Source organism: Chrysochloris asiatica, unplaced genomic scaffold (assembly GCF_000296735.1).
Source record: "Chrysochloris asiatica unplaced genomic scaffold, ChrAsi1.0 scaffold00281, whole genome shotgun sequence".
Lineage (NCBI taxonomy): Eukaryota > Metazoa > Chordata > Mammalia > Afrosoricida > Chrysochloridae > Chrysochloris > Chrysochloris asiatica.
The window spans coordinates 3,501,960-3,524,065 of NW_006408799.1; the positions used below are offsets into that span (position 1 = coordinate 3,501,960).

At 46.4% G+C, this 22,106-nt stretch overlaps 1 protein-coding gene across 1 annotated transcript in view; it reads left to right on the plus strand.

Annotated features, from left to right (window-relative positions):
* TMEM132C (transmembrane protein 132C) overlaps positions 1–22,106 on the plus strand; it is a 266,046-nt gene that overhangs the window by 195,595 nt on the left and 48,345 nt on the right. The window contains exon 4 of the mRNA XM_006874525.1: positions 8,171–8,354. Coding sequence (XP_006874587.1) covers positions 8,171–8,354 — 184 coding nt within the window. The remainder of the gene's footprint in view (positions 1–8,170; positions 8,355–22,106) is intronic.

Consider the following 22,106-nt stretch of genomic DNA (forward strand, 5'->3'; position numbering starts at 1 on the left):
TTTTCATAAGTAGATCCCACTCATGGTGCCCCATGTGTGTCAGAGTAGAGCTGTGCCCCACAGGGTTCTCAGTGGATGATTTTTCATAAGTAGATCCCACTCATGGTGCCCCGTGTGTGTGTCAGAGTAGAACTGTGCTCACAGGGTTCTCAGTGGATGAGTTTTCATAATTAGATCCCACTCATGGTGCCCCGTGTGTGTCAGAGTAGAACTGTGTTCCACTGGGCTTTCAATGACTGATTTTCTAAAGGACAGGCATAATGCCTTAGAGAAACTAAGTTCAGTTCCCAACTACCTTAATATAGCAATTATCACAATCACCTGAGTCACACATTTTGTTTCCCCATTCATAGGAAAATTATGTTGACACTCTACTGTGGTCTACTAAGTGTGCAATGGCATGATGGGAAACTTTGAAATCTCCTGAGAATGACCATAATGGGGCAGAGACTCGACTCGAAGTGAATACATGCTGTTGTAAAAAGGGACACCAAGTGACTTGCTTGATGCAGGGATGACACAGCCCTCAGTCTGTAAAACCTTCAGTATCTGTGATGCCCAATGAAGTGAAACAGGATAGAACAAGGTCTCCCAGTAGATCACCAGGCATTTCTTCCTGCTGCTTTGAGTCTGTCACCTTCTGGTGAGCAGATGAGCGTGGAGATTTGGAAGTGGTCAAAAGCCAGGGAATGTTCTTGGCATGTATATTTTATAACACTTATTTTCAAGTGTTAACGGTGGGCACTGTCTACTTTCAAGGCTACAACTGGTTGCTGATTCCTGACCCAGTGTCCATCTGTCACACCAGGCTGCCCATCTGTAGGTCCCAAGGCAGAATGGAACCATGGTGTGACACACCGCCTCCCTGACAGGGAACATGACTCCCCACCTCCACCACTTGTGAGCTTGTCTTAGGGAACCCATTTGTTTGGTTTTGTTTGGACTTTAGTAAACAGATACGCCTTCTCTCCCAGTTGAGAAGGGTAGAAGTCTGAATCCGGGGTACCTAGGGAAGGCCCCGCTCTCTGTGGGCTCTGGAGGAAGGTCTCTCTGAGCTCCTGGACCTGGGAGAACTTCATGTAGGTGGCATGTCTCTTTAAGACACACATTACATGAATCCCAGCTCATTAGAATACAAAGAAAACCTTTCCCCAAATAGGATCAGAACCACAGATGTAAACCAGACCAAACCCTCTGCTGTCCAGCCATGGAGACGAGACCCTAGAGGACAGAGAGGTGTCTGACTCATTTTCGCCACAATTTGAGTCAAATGCCTGTTGTCGCCATAGCTAACGTGCTCCCGGTATCATCAAGGTTTTTACTTTCTTTTAAAGGGGTTCGTCCATTTTCTATGGGGACACTTTGAAAGCACATGCTGAGAGGTGCAAACACAGCCTTGGTTGAACTGAGAGGAGGGCTGGGCCCCTACCTGCTACCTGAGTAAGCAAGGGACAAGAGGAAAGGAAGCTTTCTAAGTGGAAAAGTCGGCTTTCCCTCCAGTTCTCTAGAGCTGTGACACAGAGCAGATTGTTGAAGATCACTGTGGCTGAGCTGACGTTGTCATCAGGTGCCATCAAGTTGGTTCTGACTCACAGCAACACCACGTACAACCGAACAAAACCTTGCCCGCTGTCCTCACAGGTGTCCCAGGTGAAGCCATGAGCTCATCCATCTCCTTGGGGGTCTTCCTCTTTACTCTGACCCTCCACTTAACCAAGCTCAATATCCTTTTCCAGGGACTGGTCCCTCCTGACCACATGTCCTAAGTACATGGGACCATATATAACCATCCTCACTTGTAAGAATTAGTAGACTTCAGAACCTTTGTGTGGTTGTTCTCTGACACACAGACAATTAAAGTTTGTCCCCTTCTCACCTACACGGGAGTTGGAATTCACTGTACTCTTTCTGTGGGACCACGAACAGCAAAGTAAAGCTATCCACATTTAACACCATGCCTTCCCAAAAAAGGGAAAAGGGAGATTCTTCCATTCCCCCACCCCAGGCTACACAGGAATGTTCAGCAAGCATTAACCTATAAATACTCAAATCCAAGGAAGACCAAGGGAATCTGAGGTACAGAGCAGAAGAGTTGGCTTGGGCATTGTTTCATGCTTACTAGGTTATTCTTTCCTGCAACCGGGCCTAAAAGCCTTAAACACAGGGAACGAGAATGCTCCCTGGATTCAAGGACAGCGAGATTTCACCAGGAAGCAGCAATTCTTGGAAAAGGACATCCTAGTTTATAACGTAGCGCAGGGATGGGTAACCTTTTTTTCTGCCAAGGGCCATTTGGATATTTATTATATCACTCATGGGCCATACAAAATTATCAACTTAAAAATCAGTCTGCTATGGTCTCTTGTGATACAATGATGAATGATTGTTATCAGGACTGTTTGTGAGGGTTGGAAATGTAACGGTGGATGCTTTATAGCAAGGAGGGGCATGATTAACTTTTCAGTCTAGGAGCGGAGGTCCCTAGGACCATCAAGGGAGAAGAGCAGAGAGCGGGACCCTACCCAGAGAAGCAGTGATGCCTGAAATGGAGGCAGAGATGATGACGAGGAGCGATGGAGCAGCTGGAGACTCTAGACCCAGAGAGGGAGAGCGACTGTGTGCTGAAGACCTGGGGGGCACGGGGGAAGGATTGCATGGAGGGGATTATAACCATGGCAATGAGACGATATACGATAGAATGAATGTAAAACTAATGTTCTCCCATGTAAACTATCACATAATTCACAATAAATCATTAAAAAAAAAAAATCAGTCTGCTATAATGTGATGGCTGGAACTGTGGTTGCCTTGGCAAAGCCAGACCAAATGATTTCACAGGCCGGACGTTCCCCACCGCATGAGATGTAGATGGTCAGTGAAAATGAGGAGCCCACCCGCAAGATGAACTGACACATGTCCACAGCACTGGGCACCAACAAACCATCACCGAGAAGGTGCAGGACGGGACCGTTTCTTTCTCTCGTACATGAGTAGCCAGGAACATCAATACAGTTCTTTCTCTCATACATGAGTAGCCAGGAACATCAATACAGTTCTTTCTCTTGTACATGAGTAGCCAGGAACATCAATAACAAGATTGGTAGTATAATTTCTCCCACAATGACAACAACCTGAGCCCCCAGATGCAAAGAGAAGAGGGACTGCAAAAGTGAGACCAATTCCTCAGGAGTCCTGCTGTAGCCCTGTAGGATAAGCACTCGATTGCTAACCACAGGGTTAGAGGTTCAAACCAACCAGCCACTCCTTAGAAACCCTACAAAGGGTCACTCTGGGTCAAACTAACTCAAGGGCACTTCACTACAACAGCTCAGTTCTGGCAGAACCTTGCTTGTTGGGCAAATGCTCCTGACGCAGGGCGTCCCCCAAAGACACCCCTCAAGGTATGCTACACCTACACCTGCCCCGGGCACTCTCCTTACTTCTCTGTGAATGCTGAAGTGGGGACTTAAAGAGCTTGGGGCTCAGATGGACAATTCTGTGCCCCTGGTATCTGAACACAGAGCTGAGCAGAGTTTATGCTCATGAGACATGATAGATGGATGGATGAGTGGGTGGGAGAGTGAGTGGATGGGTAGATGAATGGGTGGGTGGATGAGTGGGTGGGTAGATGAATGGGTGGGAGGGTTGAGTAGGTAGACAGATGGGCTGGGCACTGGGTAAAGGATGGGTCCATTTAAAAAATAAAAAACTACCCTCACTTCCCTCAAGTGCCTTTGAGTCTTAGCTATTAGAGCTACCACAGAGCGCCCCCACCCCCCAGCTCGTCAATTATAAACATTAACTGTAAATTACACTTTTGCATAGTTAATTCAGCCTTTTCATTATGTATTTAGCAGAGCTCAGCAGGCATAAAACTCAGCCACCAACTCTGGAGCCAATCCAAGACCCGTCTTCTGCGGTGTTGGGGAAAGGTGGGCGTTTTCATGGTGGACCTCTGAGCGTGTCTTATTTGGAAGGTCTCTGGCAGATTCTGCACTTCACTTGGCTCCTGGAAGGAGTTCAAGCCTGTGGACGGGCTGATAGCTTCAAAGGCTGCTCCTGCCCTCCTCCTCATTGAAGCAGGCACACCTAATTCCCTGCCTGAGGAGGGAATTAATATTAACCTGACTAGTGGACGGAAAAGGAGGCGTGAATACCAGGGAATGGATTCATTCATTATTCAGTCCACAAATGTTTACTGAGCACCTCCTCGGGGTCAGCACAGTTGTACGCTGGGTGCACAGAGCGGGCAGCCAAGGTCTTCGCTTGCATGGGGTGTCAACTCTGGAAAGGGGAGACAGGTGGGGAGCTTCCAGGGGACTCGGACCACACAGCAACCCCTCTGTGGCTAGCCTACAAGGACAGTGTATCTGTTAGCAGTGGAAGGTGCAGGCAACCTGTGCCGTGCGCTAACTCTGTGTCTCTAGAATATCTGCAGTATTTTAAAACTTTCTCATCATGGTGTTGCCCATTTCATAACCTACTCACCCTAAACAAACCCCTGACTCATGGGGCCCCTGTTGGCTCAAGTAAAACTGCTCTTTAGGGGAGCCACCCACCTCATCTTCCTTCTGCAGAGCGGCTGGCGGGTTTGAACTGGCAGGCTTTCAGGTAGCAGCTGCATGTTTAACCCACAGCACCACCAGGAAACCTTTTTAAAGGGTAACAGGTGAGTGTCAGTGGAACTTCTGTACGCACTGTGAAGCCAAAATGCACCAACAAATAAAAGCATGTGGAAGCCGTGTTAGTGTGGTGGTCTGGAAAGGACTGCATGGGACGAGATCCCCCTGTATAAAGTGCCAGTGTCGGGAGCGGGGGAACCGAGGGGAGGCAGTGGATGTGCGGGTTCCTGTGGATTTTAGATATAAACACATGGAGGTGGGAGCAGGCTGGGTGGGCTGGAGGATGCTCACAGAGCCCACAATGGGATGGACTCAGGGGTAAGAGCAGAGTAGGAGTGGGGGCATCAGAGAGTCTGGATCTAAGAGATGAGTCATAGGCATTGCTGTCGGCATGGTCAGCTACCTGCAGCTCAAGGTGACCTCATGCATGGCCAAAGCCGCTCTTAGTCCTGCACCACCTCCACCGCGGTCCACACCAGTCACCAGACCTTTCTTCCTTGTCTTAGTCTGAAAGCTCCGCCGAAAACTGTTGAGCATCAGAACCACCCAGCAGCCTCCACAGGCAGACTCTACTGACAGATGGGAGACTCTGAGTGGTTGGGCAATGAAGTGAGTCCATGCACATTCAGCTTGGCCTAACACACACCATGCTGACACTGCAGTGGACAGACCCAGTGTGCAAAGCCACCACTGGGCTCCCCAAGCTGATCTGTAACTCTTCCTCAAGCCCCCATTCCATCTGGCGGAAGGAAGGTTAACCTGGCTGACGGCCAGGTTACAAAGTGAGGGCCAGTCCTGATCTAGTTAATCTATGAAGGAAGGAGGGCATCTCAATTGTCCTCAAGATTGGCCCCGGTGGGCAGGGGGTCCCCTGAGTACTGACCTATGGGGCAAACGTCAGGTCTTTAGACATTCTTTCTTCACTTCAGCAATGTCCAGTTTCATTGTTTGGTTTCTTCTGTTCATCACAGACCTCACAGGTATCCCATTTTCCCACCTGTTTCAGTGCAAAACTCAGTGTCTTGAAGTCGACACTGACTCATGGTAGTTCTGTGGGGTTTTCAACGACTGAATTTTTGGAAGGAGATTACCAGGACTTTCTTCCAAGGGACCTACCTCTGGGTGAGCTCAAACCTCCAACCTTCCAGTTAGCAGCCGTGTACATTAATACATTGATCCTTTGGTGGCTGCTCAGACACCCCCTTCTGCATAGTTATGGGTCCTTCTCAGTCCTCGGGCTCAGCAAACTGCAGTCCCCTCCGCCACAGCTTCCCTGAGAAAGAGGTAAAAATCTCACTGCACTCAAGGTCTTCCGTGGCTGGGGAGTGGAGTGGGGCACTTCACAGATCCTCACTGTCGCGCCTCCCCAAACTCATTCTGTTCCACTTGTGTCTTGTCCTGCTGGCCAAGTCCAGGGGAGACTGAGGTGTGCACTGGCAAGCAGACAAACCCTCTATCAGCAGCCAGCACTGTCCAACACAGCAACTAGAGCTCAGGGACGCACTTGGTGCAACACATTGCCGTTGGTTGGTTCCGGTTGGCTCCTTACACTGTGATGATTTCCAACACTTTGTCAGAAAAGACCAATCTCTAGAAAAGGACACTGTGGTTGGTAGAGCAGAGGGTCAGCAAGAACGGGGGGACTATCTACAAGATGGACCACAGCAATGACCACAGAAGTAGACTGCAAACATACCAACTATTGGTGCAAGTGAAGCAGGACTGGACCACGTTTGTTCCGAGACTCTTCAGGACTCTGAGCCAAGGCAATTGTTAACAGCAGCAGCAGCGCTGAGTGTTTGTTTCTACTCCTCATAATGCTGTCCAAGCTGGTGTCAAAAACCCTTTCCTCATAATGCTGTCCAAGCTGGTGTCAAATATCCTTTCCTATCTTAGTCAAATCCCTGCGTTTTTCAGTGGCTTGCAGCTAGGAGCTCTGGGGGTTGCGTTCAGCACCCTGGAGACCTCTGGCAGACCCCGAGGGCCATGGAGTCTACCCGGGATCCAAGGGCACTGTCGACGAAGACTTTCTTTTTGGCCGTCCAGGTTCCAGGATGAGAACCACACAGCCCTTTGCCTTCATGAAACAGAAATAAAAGAGAATCAATGAAAAAAATCTGGGCCAAATGCGTGTCTTCTCCGGGCACCTTCTCCCTGTTGGGAGGTCGATTTCATTTTGTGAGCCTTGTTTCTTGCTAAGGGCTGGCGACTTTGGAACTAAAATCCCTTCTGACCCAACAGTGGGGAGGTGAAGCCCTTCTTGGCTTTTTAAAACACCCCAGACTCCATGTTCTAGCCAGATAGAGTTCAGCAGCTAAGAGGCTTGGTAAATTGTGTTTTCAACCACTTAAACCTCTTTGTGACTATTGGGGGAATTTATTTGCTTTGGAATACAAGCACTTTTTTTCTTAAACCAATTTTGGAAATTTCTTTCAAGAGTCACTGCAATAAATCTACTTGATGGATTTAGCAAGTGTTGGCTCTGGGGCGTCTTTGGAGTCACAGAAATGTTTAAATCCCTCCCGCAGCATGGGATGCCCCAATCAGTGGGTTGGGGCTCATGGACCCCTACAGGCAAAGGTTCAACGGATCTCAGCCTGCTCAGGGACACAGGGAGGGTGCCGAAAACAGAACTGCAGTAACACGTCTCCTCTTCTCAGGAGCAGAGGCTCGTTTGTGCTTACTGTCTCGTCTGCAGTGAAGTTTCACAATTTATCCCTCCCATGTGAAACTGTTCACTACAGATTAGAAGTGAGCACAGGTCAGTCCATGCTTGCCTTCTTGATCTGGTACTTCACTCTTCTCAGGGACTGATTTTGGAAGCAGGCTGTGATTCTGTAGGAAAGGGTTGTGGGGTCAAGAAAGAAACTGATGGCAGCCGTCCCTAGACTCACAGCCTTTGATGCGGTGAGAATATGTAAAACTGTTCACTACAGATTAGCAGTAAACACAAGTTAGCTGTCAGTACCTTTGCTTATCATCTACAACCCCACGGCACCATGTCTGACGGAGACAGAAATGCGGAAGCATCTTGTAACACATCTGAGAGAATCCAGTTCAGAATGAATGTCCCATCTTGCCGTTGGCTGGAGACCCAGCAGTGACCAAGGCGACCCCATGTGTGCCAGGGTACAACAGTGCTCCATATGCTTGTTTTCTCTGAGCAGATCACCAGACCTCTCTTGGGAGTCACCTCTGGGTGGATGTGAGAAACGTTCACTCTTTGGACCACCAGGGATGTGCAGCTTTGGGCAGTCAGCCCTCAGTCCAGGTCCTGTAGGGACATCCATTGTGCTGATAATATAAGCTCAGTTACAGAGGGGAGGAGTCCTGGGTGGCACCACAGGATAAGCATTCCCCCTCAAGGTTGGTTTGAACCACAAGGTCGGAGGTTCAAGCTCACCAGCCACTCCTTGGAAACCCTATACAGGGTCACTATAGGTCGGGGCCAACTCCACGGTGCTTGACAACAACAATGGAAGGGAGGGTCGGAGGGCCTGTCCATGGAACAGAAAGAGCTGACGCCAGGTTCCCCTGCTCTATTCCAGAAGCAGTGGCCTTTTCAGTGAGGTTGTGCAGATGAACTTCGAGATCGCCAGCTTTAGCAGCCTGTCGGGCACCCAGCCCATCACCTGGCAGGTGGAGTACCCACGCAGAGGGACAAGTGACACCGTCATGTCCGAGATCCGCATCAACCAGAAGGGCCTGGTGGGAATCGTGCCCTTGGCCATGGTGAGACCCTTGGAGGGCCCCCGCATTTGATGGTCCCGTCCTGCCCGTCCGTCTTACCCAGAGCGGTGCTAGGATTGTTTTACGGGGAGGTGTACATTGGAGAGTTTCCCATCATCCTTCACCCTGATGTGGCTGCAATGTATTTGTGGGTGGCGTTGGTTACTGTGGAGCCGGCTCTGACTCATGGCACTGCCGTGTAGCTGAACAAAACATCGCCCATCCTGTGCCTCTTCATGGGGTGGCCGGTGTGCCCGAGTTCTGTGTTTCCACCACTTGTGTGTTTTGAGTGTCTTCCAACCCAGAGGGCTCAGCTTCCAGTACTGTGTTGTTATTATGAAGTGCTGTCAAGTTGGTTCCAACTCATAGCGACCTTGTATAGGGTTTCCGAGGAGTGGCGGGTGGGTTTCAACCACCTTTCAGTCCAGTGCTTATCCTACAGTGCCACACTAGGACTCTATCAAGCAATAATCTGTTGTGAGCCATATGGTTTTCAGTGACTGATTTTCTGAAGTTGATTGCCAGACCTTTCTTCCTAATCTTAGTCTAGAAGTTCTACTGAAACCTGTCCAGCATGGGTGACCCTGCTGGTATTTGATGCTTCTAGCATCCCTGCAGCATGACACACTGGCAGAGGGGTGGTGGAGGCTGGCTGTAACATTCCCTAATTCTACTCCTCTTGGCAGACTATGCCCCCCACACATGCACACACCCTACAGTCACTATTTTAAAAGGGCTTTCCAGGTGGTCTTCCTCTCTCTCTTCCCAAACCCTCAGAACTGAAGGGAGAGGTCAGGGATCTCAATGGAGACAGCACCTTGGGAGTCATTCTCTGCATCTTGGGCTTTGCACAGTTCAGACACCGTGATTCATGGGCCAGAGACAGGTGGTGTGGCTGGGACGCCATTGGAAGCATGTGTCAATCAGCAAGTGATGGGTGGCTGCCTGCAACCCCGGGTCCCCAGGGAAGTGTGCTGACAATATCCTTCTTGCTTGAGAAGGGACAGAGCGGGCATTTCAAAGCACATGAGGGAATCGGGGAAGTGAGAGATTGTTTATAAAGAGATGAGAAAAAATAGCCTATGTCTTGTTTTTCAAAAAACACCCTAGCCTGAGCTCTTTGTTCCTTTTCCAACTTGAAAGTTTTGCATTTGTAACTCTTGAGTATATCTTTAGGATGACTTTGATATTCTAGGGCAGAGGAAACACATTTGCTCAGTTAAAAAGTAACTGTGTGGGAGAATAAGTGTTACCCTGACATAAAAGGTTAACTTGGAAATTACATTTTAAAATGGTCCTTCCCTCCAATTAGCAGGCCCAAATGTTGGTATAAAAACCACCTACAAGTCAGCTCAAGCTGTTTTGACTTGATAGAATTGTTTGCAGGGATACTGGGGTCACCAGGTCCACTAGGCAAGTCTTCACAGGTTGGTAACTGTCACTTGCTTTCTGATTGTCATCATGTGATACTTGGTTTTCACCATTCATGGGTTGTTCAATCTGTGCTGTTGTTGGATGTCATGAAGTCAGTTCCAAATCATAGTGACCCCCATGTTGTTGTTGTTGTTGTTATGTGCCAGGGAGTCGGTTCCGACTCATAGCGACCCTGTTCAGGGTTTCCAAGGCTGTAAATCTTCACGGGAGCAGAAAGCCTCATCTGTCTCTCGTGCAACATCTGGTAGTTTCGAACTGCTGACCTTAAGGTTCGCAGCCCGATTCGTAACCACTACACTACCAGAGCTCCTTTACCCCCATGTAGCAAAGTTTTTCTTAGCTGTGGGTTGCCATGTCTTGTCTCCTATGGAACACTAGATAGATTCAAACAGCCAGTTTGTTAATTAGCAGCTATGTGCTTAGCTGTTTGTTGGACCACCAGGGCTGTGTCCCCATTGAAGGAGGAACCACTGTTTCAGCAACATCTAGAGCACTGTACACAGTAGGGGCTTAATAAAGAGGTGCTGAGTGAGTGATGGATGAAAGACCAAAGCTCTGTCTCCCCACCCTAGTGTAAACTCCCGGAGGGTCAGTGCTCAGCTTAGATTGTTCTTCCTTTGATCACCAGCACCAAGCACCTCCCCTAACGAACGGAAACTCTCAGGGTTTTGAACCTGGTTTTCATTCCTGGCTCATTCGTGGCCAACAAAGTGAAACCAGAATGGACTGAAATTTGTGACATTTGGGTACTGCCAGAATGATAATAAATTAAACGGGAAAACACTCTCTGATGGATACCCTACTGAAAACACAATCTTCCTTTTAGAAAGTAAGAGCAGTATGCACGTTGCCTAGCGACCAAGTCTCTTGATCAACAGAGTCAGGAACAGAGCCCGGCTCAAAGATGGCAGCCACTGTCCCGCTTTGAGTGTGAGGCATTCTCCACCGTGGTGACCGTGATCCAACTCCACCCTGAAAGGGTGCCTACGGCTCTTCCAAGTCTCCTGTTCCAGGCCTTTAAATCATTATTATTTCCCATTCTGGATAGTTTTCCGGTACACACACATTTTACAGTTTCAGGTCTGTTCTAAGTTTGCTGTGTCAGCCATCTCTGAACCTGTTCAAACTCATCTGGAACCCTGAGACTGCTCTTTAAATACTGAATCCCTAAATTAACCCATTCTAAAGGAAGATTTATACCATGATTGTGTGGTACATGATTACTGGTCCCAGAGTGCTATAAAAACTATCAACTTTCCTTCTCCAGCCCCATAATTAGATCATCATTTCAATGTGCTCGAGCATTGATCTATGAATGAATTTATAATTAATTGTACATAATTGTCACTAGGGGGAAAGAGGGAACCTTTTCGAGTGGGGAAAAAAGATGGAGGAAATGTGCATGTAACAGGTACTCTGAAATCATTTCAGTCTCCCTTACAAATGTGACTACTTAGGCCAGCCTTCCACCATCATCTATCTATCGAGGTCACAAGTAAGAATCAAGTTCAAGCACCACAGAAGGGCCCCTTGCTTGATTTTTGTTAACAGTCAAGAATGAAAAAGTCAATTGTGGGCCACTTGCTCTCAGTATAAGCCAGGTTAGTCACATGGATTTCAGCTCACAGTGACCCCGTGTGGTGGAGTAAATACCATGGGCATTTCTGCAGGGGATTTCACAGACTCAGCTTTCCAGAAGTAAATGGATGGGTCTTTTCTCCCAGAATTAACAATTGTGGAAGCAGGACGTCTTAATTCCCCTGAGGACCTGTTAAACCCAGGGCTTCAAACTGATTCATGATCATGCATTGGCCGGGATTCGAACTCAGGTCTCAGCACAGAAAGTGAGAATTCGACCACTGACCCACCATAGCAGAGCTTCAGGGGCCTGTCATTAGTGACATTCTATCCCCACATCCCTTCGGAAGAAACCCTAAAGAGGCAGGATCTATTAGAGTACAAGCCGGTCATCAATTCCTCTGCCACTTAAGACCATCAGGCAGCCCCAAATAATCATGTTCTTACAGGAAAACACCCATCAACATGGGCATCAAATCAACATCAGTAAGTAATGGAGTGACTTAGAGTAAGAACCGTAAAGCAAGTTAAATTTATTCACAGACGTGTTCCTGGGAGGAGCTCAGATGCACTTTTGCATAACAATAAGATATTCTAAACAACAAACTTGCTAAAATGCTGCATAAGGTGGATTCTAACTGGAAGCAACCCCCCTTAGGGTTTCTGAGAGCAGTAGCCTCAGCTTCTAACTGCTCACTGATCTTGTGCACGGAATTCTTGTTGCTAAGTGTCATCAAGTCAGTTCCAACTCACAGGGACCCTGTATAAGGTTTCCAAGGAGTGGCTGGTGAGTCTAAACTTCCAGTTTTGCGGTTCAAACCAACCTTGTGATCACAGCGTCCCACCAGGACTCCTAAGATGATGGCATGGGAGGGGGGTGGTCTCGCACAAGCCTCCAGAGGCCCTGCTGTGTCTAGGTGCGCAGCCCCCACCCCACCCCTGCCCCCAACACAACTCCCTGCATCCTGAAAAGTCTAGAAAGCAACAGGGGAAGGGAGTTGGTAAAGGTAATGGAAATTCAATTTAAAGAACCTTAGATGGGTGCCGATTTGCATGAGAATTAATGGTGGTATTTTGCTGTATAAATTAATATGAGAGCAGCGGGATGAAATGGGAGATTTTTTTTTTTTCAGTCCCCTTCTGGATTTTGTCATGGAGAATTAAAAAAAAAAAAGGTCAAAATCAGCACATTCATTTATTTTACTGAAAACTAATTATTTTGCCTCCCAGACAAGCTTGTGGGTGAGTCCACTTCTGAGGGGCCATCTGCAGAGGGGGATGATCATTCTAAGAGACCCTCATGAACCAGAATCTGCCTACAGCAAACTACGAAGCCCAGCTCTGAGCAAGTCTGTAACTACAGAGGTCGTCAGGGCCGGTGGCATTCCCACCTCCTCCTCCCACCCGACCCCCAACCCCCCACTCCACCCCCCATCCCCGACCCTTCCCTGGGAGGAGAACCTGTTGCCCAGAAGTGGAATTGTATAGTGGGAGAGACGGTGACAGCTAGAAGGCCTTAGCAAAGGTTGCAGTGAAAAGTATGCCATAGGTTCAAACCCACCAGCCATACTTCAGAAACCCCATCCAGGGTCAGAATCGATTCAAAGGCAACAACCACAGGATATCAATACAGGGATGGTGGGGAGGGGGTAGGTGCAGCCCAGGACCAATGTCAGAGGAAATCGCCACGAGGGGCACAAGCCCACCAAGGTAAAGACTGGTGACCTAATAATGACATCAAACACCATGAGGAACAGACATACGCGTGCAAACCTGACAGAGGTGGGGAAACACAAGAGAGGGACCTCATGGGGACAATGGATGCAGGAGAACTGCCCCCGGGGTTTCCCAGCTGTAAATCTCCCTCAGAGTGTACCTGGCTGGCGGGTTCAAACAGCCAACCTGTCAGTTAGCCATGCAGCACTTTATCCACTGAGCCACCAAGGCTCCTTGAATGAGTGTATATACATAGGTTATTGTTAAGTGCCATAGCGACTCTGTATAGGGTTTCCAAGGAGCGGCTGGTGAGCTTGAACCACCAACCTTGCCATTCAAACCAACCTTGTAGTCCACAGCATTAAACCACAGCACCACACCAGGACTCCTTACACACAAAGGTTGTGGTTGTTGTTGTTAAGTGAGACACAGGGTTTCTATGTTTCTTTTTAAAAAAAAACAAAACACCATAAGTGCAGCCTCTTAGCTGTTATTTGAGCTTCAAAAGGGGTTCTAGGTAGAGTGAGTAACCTCAGACAGACCCAAGTCCAGCGTCACAGTTAAAGTGACCCCTCAGAGCCTTGGTTTCCTTGTCTGTGCAGAGCCCAGGAGTGGATCCAGACAGCCGGCTTAGCTCAGGGAGATTGCAGCTGTCACCTGGGGGGGACGGGCTGGATTCATCACCCCCATCTCTGTCACTTCCCCCAGCATCTCCCACACTCTACAACTCCCAGAACAATGGGAGTGCTCATTCTCTCCCCTCCCACGTGGGAGACCAGTTCGATTCCTGGCCAGGGCACCTCATCTGTCTGTGGAGGCTTGTGTGCTGCTAGGATGATTTACAAGTTTCAGTGGAACTTCCAGACTAAGACACACTAGGAAGAAAGGCCTGGCCAGTGAAACCCCCGTGGATCACATTGGTCTGATCTGGAACCATATGGGGATGGACAGTGTTTTGATGGGCTGTACACAGGATTTCATGAGGCGGAGCTGATTGTAGGGCAGCTCACAGCCACAACCGCCCCCACCACACGACGGCACAGTGCTAAGTAGAGGAGCTTCTAAATGTTCATGGAAAACTCTCCTTATCCTGTAATTCCATCTGTCCCTGAATCTTTGGAAGCCCCTCGTATTGTGCATTCTGTATCTCAGTCAGTCACCTCAAAGCTTCCTCAAGGAGCTGGTCTTACTCCCTCTTTATGGATCAGAAAACCAAGGACCCAAGAGGTGGAGGCCCTCACAGACAGGAAGGAGCAGACTTGAAATCTGTCATCTCTGTGTCTCACGGCACCAAACAGCCCCTTCACACAGCACGCTGGGGGTAAGACAGTCCATTGCACTGGCCAGGCAGAACTCAGATGCCACACCCAGTTATGGGGCATACAAGGGGAGTGAACAGGTTACAACTCAGGGTCAGAAACACTCAGGGTACAGCCTCTCCTCAGCCGTGCCCACAAGCAGGCCTCTCCCTGCCTGGCAATGTTACAACGTTCTGTTAGAGCTGCTCATAAATGCCCACCCCCACCCCCACCACACCACTCCACCCTATGTCTCAGCTTAAAGGCACTCAGCTCTAGCTCCGTGGGCAGTCTCAATTAGTTTGAGCCAATTAAGCTAATCTAGCTCCCCAAGTAAGTGCCTGGAAGCACCCCACTCTGCAAGCAAGCCTCCTGCCCACAGTCCCTCGGTTTCACTGGCTCTGTGGGCTGAGGAGCCCACTGCTCTGTCTGGGGCTCCGCCCCCTCCTCCCATGTCACCGCCTTCTTTCTCTGGGTAGTGGAGGGTCAAAGCGCAGGGATCTTGGGATCTAACCACACACTGCCCTCCTGGCTCTTCTTCTTTGATGGTAGTGAGCTCTCCGCTCCTGCCTGTGAGATTGGCTCAGTTAGAGCGCCCAGTTTTTACAATTACAAAGACCTCTGTTAACATCCACAGCTGAACCCAGTGAGCCTATCAGTTTCTCCGCCCACCTTCTTCTTACCCAGACCCAGCCGGAAAAAGTACTTTAGTGAACGTTACAAAGACTATGGCTAGAAGAGACCCATGAATGAGTTCACTGCACCTCACTCACCCTGAGACCCCCGGTGAAGCTGGACCACCTGCTCAGAGGTTTATGTTCACTGCTGCCTTTTCTCAGCCATTCGAGCTAGCTGCTTTGTTTTTGAGGCAAGTTTACCCCCACACACACAACCCCACGTCTGGCAACAAGGCAGTTAAAATGAGGCCTCCCCTGTGGCTCGCACCCCAGCTGGGCCCTGCAATTGGCAGTGTCCCGATTCCTGGAGCAGAGCATCACCAAGTCCACCGTGAATATCGACCCGCTTTCTGTGACCTGATTTCTGCACAGCCTTCGTGTCTCGGATGCAGAGACTTTCAGAGTCAGCAAAAGAAAACGTCACCCAGAATCTTGGAGCTGGTTTGAACTGAAATTATTTACAAGCCAGTTGTCTTATAGAGAGACACCAGATGACATACTGTCATCAAACTTTCTAAAACAAGGGGCAAAGGGAAAACTCTAAAAACCTGACTGTTTTTGCCATCCAGCTTGCCCACATATATTTAAACAAAACAAGAGATCAGGGCGAGTCAAACCAACAATCAATTATCTAATACAATAATACCACATTGTCTCAAAGACATCGTCAAAACCAAAATCAAACCAAACCCACTACCACTGGGCAGACTCAGACACACAGCCTCCTCGTAGAACAGAGTAGAAACTGGCCCAATGTATTTCTTCAGGTGTAGACTACAGGCTTTTTGCCTACAGAGCAGATGGTGGACTCAAACCACTGACCTTTCAGTTAGCAGATCAGTGTTTAACCCACAATACCACCAGGGCTCTCTGTTGTTGTTGTTGTTGTGTGCCATTGAGTCGGTTCGTAGTAACCCTACACAAGGTTTCTGAGGAGCAGCTAGTGAGTTTGAACTGCTGACCTTGTGATTCACAGTCCAGTGCTGAGCCTACAGTGCCACACTAAGAGTCCTAACAATTTCATACAACACACACAAAAGATAGTTCAAACACAAGCGACCAAAATACAGGACCAGAAAATCTTTCAGAGGATGAAATGCTTTTGTAACTATTAGATAAGGAAATCAAAATAGTTCTATTTAAATCAATGGATTGTGACAGAGATCAAGGCAACCACTAACAAAAATCAAGGAAAACACAAAACAAAACTCTGTATATAAGAATTCAGGAAAACAATACAAAACCAAATGACAAAACATATGGAAAATAAAAACCACACAACACCAGCGAATGGAAATCCAGAAGAGTAATATGTGAAGTTCAGAAACAGATGAAGCATAGAAAGAGCCAGCAAAGGATACAACAGAATCAATGCGAGACAGAGTAAGGGACAATTAAGGCAAAAGTCTTAACACTCATGTGCTACAGCAGCAATCAGGAAAAAACAACAAAAACACCTGAAAATCATGTGAGATACCATCGGCAGGAAAAACGTACTTATGATTGGAAAACTCAAACAGGAAGAAACTCCCTTCACCCCAAAAGAAAACCCACAGGCAAAAAAATCAGATTTATTGAAAGAAAATGACCTTAATATTATGAAAGATGAGAAAATAGGCATTCAAGAAGCTCAGCAAAACCAAATTGGGTAGACTTCAGAAGATAATCAACAAGACATACCAGAATCAAACTTTCAAAAGCTAAGGACGCGGGGGAAAAATCCAGTAGAGCATCTTGGGAAAAACAAAAAACAGCCTACCAAGGAGAACCAGTAAGAATGAACCGTGCCGAGAAATCCTGCCTGTATGAATTCTCAGCCAAAACCACGCAGGAAGGAAGCAACGGGAAGACATTTATAAAACCCTAAAAGGAAAGGATTGCCAGCCAAGAATTCCATACCTGGCTAAACTGTCCATCAAATACAGCAATGACATTTAGACCCTCCCAGATAAAAAGAAATGAATGCGTAAAAAGCTACCAAAAAATGCTAGCGGGAGCCCTTCAGACAGAGAACCAACAATCATAGACAACAACCAGACTGGGTAACACAGGGCAACATCAGCCAGGTATCAAGCCCAATTAAAAACAACAACAACAACAACAACAAACTCAATGCCATCAAGTTTATTCCAAGTGCCAGCAATCCCATAGAACATCCTGCTCCACAGGATTTTCAAGACTAATTTTTTATGGGAACACACAGCCTTATCTTTCTCCCATGGAGTGACCAGTGAGTTTGAACCACTGACCTTGCAGATGAGAGCAGGCCAGCGCTCAGCCCATTGTATCATCAGGGCTCCTTAACTCAGACACAGATGTATCAAAAACAAAACACTGACAGTAAGGAGCCAGAGACATCAATTTATAAATGATGACTATTAAGCAAAAAGAGGAAATAAATTTGAATATAGAACTTTCCAATGCGAGGCAGTCAAGACAACATCAAGACAGAATGGATTGTTTTAAACTTGGAGTGAAAATGAATTACAGGGTAACCTAAAAGAAATTCAAGCCTCAACTTGCCATATCGAAGGTGTCTATAGAGTCCCGGTATGGCGCTGTGGGTTAATGCACCAGACTGCAAAGCCATTTGAACTGCAAGGTCGGTAATTCAAGCTCACCAGCTGCTCCTATAGGTCGGAACCGACTCGACGGCACTAACAACAACAACAACAACGGCAAAATATTGAAAGATGCAAGAATTATCAAGAGAAGATGGAAGGAATGCACAGAGTCACTGTACCAAAATAAATGGTCGATATTCAACCGTTTTAAGAGACAGCATATGATCAAGAGGCAATGATCCTGAAGGAAGAAATTCAGTGTGCACGGAAGGCTCTGGCAAAGAACTAGACTCTGGGAATTGATGGAATACAAATTGAGATCTTTCAACAAACTGATGCGGCACTGGAGGCACTCACTCATCTATACCAAGAAATTTGGAAGGTTGGAAGGCAGCTACCTGGACAAGTGATTGGAATACATTCATATTTGTGCCCATCCCAAAGAGAGGTGACCCAATGGAATGAGGAAAACAATCAGACAATAGGATTAATATCACATGCAAGTAAACTTTTGCTATAAATATTTCAAACGTGGTTGCAACAGTACACTGACAGAGAACTTCCAGAGGTTCAAGCTGGTTTCAGAAGAGGATGTAGAACAAGGGATATAATTACTGACGTCATATGGATCTTGAAAGAAAACAGACAATGCCAGGAAAATGTTTCCCTGTGCTTTATTGACTACATAAAAGCTTTCCACTGTGAGGATCATGACAAACTGTGGACCACATTGCAGAATATGCATATTCTGGGACACTTAATTATGCTGATGAGGAACTTGTTCCTGGACCAAGAGGCAGTTGTTCAAACAGAACAAGGAACACTGAATTGTGTAAAATTAGGAAAGGTGTGCACCAGATCGTATTCTTTCACCATACTTATTCAATCTGTATGCTGAGCACATAATCCAAGAAGCTGGCTTATATGAAGAAAAATGTGGCGTTAGTATTGGAGGAAGACTCATTAACAACCTGCAATATGCAGATGATATGACCTTGGTGGTTGAAAGAGAAAGGTACTTAAACACTTACTGATGAAGATCAAAGACCACAGTCTTTGGTATACAGTTTGCAACTCAATGTAACATATATAAAACTACTCACCACTGGACCAATAAATAAACATCATTATAAATGGAGATTAAAGTTGTCAAAGACTTCATTTTGCTTGGATCAACCATCAACATTCATGGAAGCAGCAATCAAGGAATCAAAAGACCTCTTTAAAGTGTTCAAGAACAAAGATGTCAGTTTGAGGACTAAGGTGTACCTGACCCAAACTGTGGTATTTTCAATAACCTCATATGCATGTGAAAGTTGGACAGTGAATAAAGAAGACAGTAGAAGAACTGATGCACTTGAGTTATGGTGTTGGAGGAGAATATTAAAGCTACCATGGACTGTGAAAAGAACCAATGAATCTGTGTTAGGAAAAGCTCAGCCAAGAATTCTCATTAGAAGCCAGGATGGTGTGACTTCATCTCGCATACTTTGGACATATTGTCAAGAAGGACCAGTCCCTGGAGAAGGACATGATGCTTGGCAAAGTGGAGGGTCAGTGAAAAAGAGGAAGACCCCAACAAGATGGACTGACACAGTGGCAGAAACAATGGGATGGAGCATGGCAACAATTGTGAGGTTGGCTCAGGACCAGACGGTGTTTCGTTCTGTTGTGCATAGGGTCACTATGAGTCCGCATCGAAAGAAAAGGGATGAAAACTTTTCACCAAGAATGAAAATTTTAAAAGGACAAAAATTATAAAGTCTCAGTAAAAAACTAAAACAACAATGAAAGAAATAAGAATATTTTAAGAAGAACGACTCAGGACAGAAAAAGATAGTGGACAAAAGAAATCAATACCACACACGCAGAAAGAGAAAACTACAGCAAAACCAAACAGCAAAGTCATACCTACTGATAATTACACAAATGTACGTGAATCAAAGCCAGTTAAGAGACAGAGAACAGCAGAAGATAAGAAAGCCTAACAAATCACCATGCTGTCAGCAGGAGACACATTTTAGAATCAAAGACAAAAATAGACTAAAAATCTAAGGGTAAGAAGCATATATATCAAGCAAATGGCAACTAAAAATAGCAAACATGGCTGTATTAATTTGTGGTAAAATAGACTTTAAGGTAAAAACCAGCAAAAGTGACAAGGAAGGACACTTTTAAATGATTAAAGGGTCAATTGAACAAGAGGACAAAACCATAATAAATATCTACACATCCAATGAAAAAGCACCAAAACACATAAATCCAACCTGAACGGAATGGCAAAGAGAAAGAGAGAACTCCAGAATAATAGGAGATTTTAATGTAGTAGCTTTGATGAAGGATAAAGCAACAAGAAAGAAATTCAAGAAAACAGAGAAGGTTTCAACAATGCAGTCAATCAGTCTGACATAGACATACACAGAGATCACCCCACCCAACAACAGCACAACATACATTCTTTTCCAGGACACATGGAACATTCTCCAGAGTTGACCATATGTTAAGTCCCAATAAGTTTTACAATATCAAAATAGTACAAAGCATCTTCTCAGATCACAACACTAGAAAATTAGAAATCACAAACAGGAAGATCAAGGGAAAATGTCAGTGCTATTCAAAGCAATCTACGGATGTAATATAATCCTGATTCAGATTCCATCATCATTCTCTGAAGAGATGGAAAACCTAACCGCCAGGTCTATATGGAAAGGAAAGAGATCCGGATAAGCAATGAACTACTAAAGAAGAAGAACAAAATAGGAGACCTCTCACTTCTCAATCTCAAAACGTACTGCACAGTCACAGAAGTCAAAACCACCTGGTACTGTCAGGCACACAGACCAATGGAACACAACGGAAGACCCAGACATAAATCGATCCACCTCTAGAAGGTCATCTCTGACAAAGTACCAAAACCCATTAATTGGAAGACAAATGCTGCTAGCAAAACTGGATACTCATTTGCAGAAAAATGAAACAGACCCATATATGTCACAAAAACTACCTCAAGATAGATCAAAGTCCTAAACATCAAACATAAAAACACAAAGATCATCAAAGAAAAACTAAGGGCAAACATCTTCTTGGTGTTAGGTACCATACAGTGGACGCCAGCTCATATTGACCCTGTGTCTAACAGAACAAAACACTGGCCGGTCCTCAGCCGTGCTCACAATCGTTATGTGTGTGGCTGCCACTGTGTCAGTCTGTCTTGTTGGGGTCTCCCTCTTTTTCTCTGACCCTCCACTTTACCAAGCTTGATGTCCTTCTCTAGGGACTGTTGCCATAGCATGATGAAACGTACATATGTGTGAGACAAAGTCTCCCAGTCCTGGCTTCTAAGGAGCATTCTGGCTGTACTTCTTCAAAGACGAATTTGTTTGTCCTTCTGGCAGCCTATGGCACTCTCAGTATTCACCACCAACACTGTAATTCAAGGGTCCCAATTCTTCTCTGGTCTTTGTTATCCACTGTCCAGTTGTCATATGCAAATGATGTAATTGAAGACACCATGGTTTCTGTTAGGCACGTGCAGTACTGAAAGTGACATCTTTTTTCTTTAACACTTTAAAAAGTCTTGTGCAGTACATTTGGTGCTTGGTTATCTTAACTACTGCTTCTAAGGGCAAACTTAGGGGCCCTAAGTGATGCCATAAATACACTATCAAATATGACTACAAATACACAAATACAAGACAAACTAGATGAGTGGGACCTTCTAAAATGTAAACATTTATGTTCATCCAAAGACCTCACCACAAGAGTAAAAAGACAGCCAACAGAGTGGGAAATGTTTGGTAAAAACATCAGACAAGGGACTCGTCTCTAAAATGTAGACAAAATTCAGTACTTTAACAGCAGCAAGGTGAGCAATCCAATTTTAAAACAGGTAGAGGACCTGAGCAGAGTCTTCACCCAAGAAAACCTTCAAGCAGCCAGCACACACATAAAGCAATGTTTCTGATAATTCGTCATCCCACCTAAGCCAAACCCATGGCCACTGAGCGTACGTAGACTCACAGCGACCCCTCTATAGGGTTACCAGGACTGTAAATCTTTATGGGGGCAGACAGCCTCATCTGTCTTCCCTGGAGCAGCTGGTGGGTGGGTTTGAACTGCTGACTTCATGGTTAGCAGTCCAGTGCTTATCCCACAGTGATACCAGGGCTCCCCCATAGTCATTGTTGTTGTTGTGTGCCATGGAGTCGTTCCGACTCATAGCGACCCTGTATAGGGTCATTATGGCTGTAAATCTTTACAGGAGCAGAAAGCCTTATCCTTCACTGGCAGGACAGCTGGTAGTTTCGAACTGCTGACCTTGAGATTAGCAGCCAGATTCATAACCACTACACTACCAGAGCTCCTTCCCATAGCTGTTGTTGTTAAGGGCCTTCGAGTCAGTTCCAACCCATAGCAACCCTGTATAGGGTTTCCGAGGAGCAGCTGGTGAGCTTGAACTGCCGACCTTGCAGTTCAAACGGCTTTGCA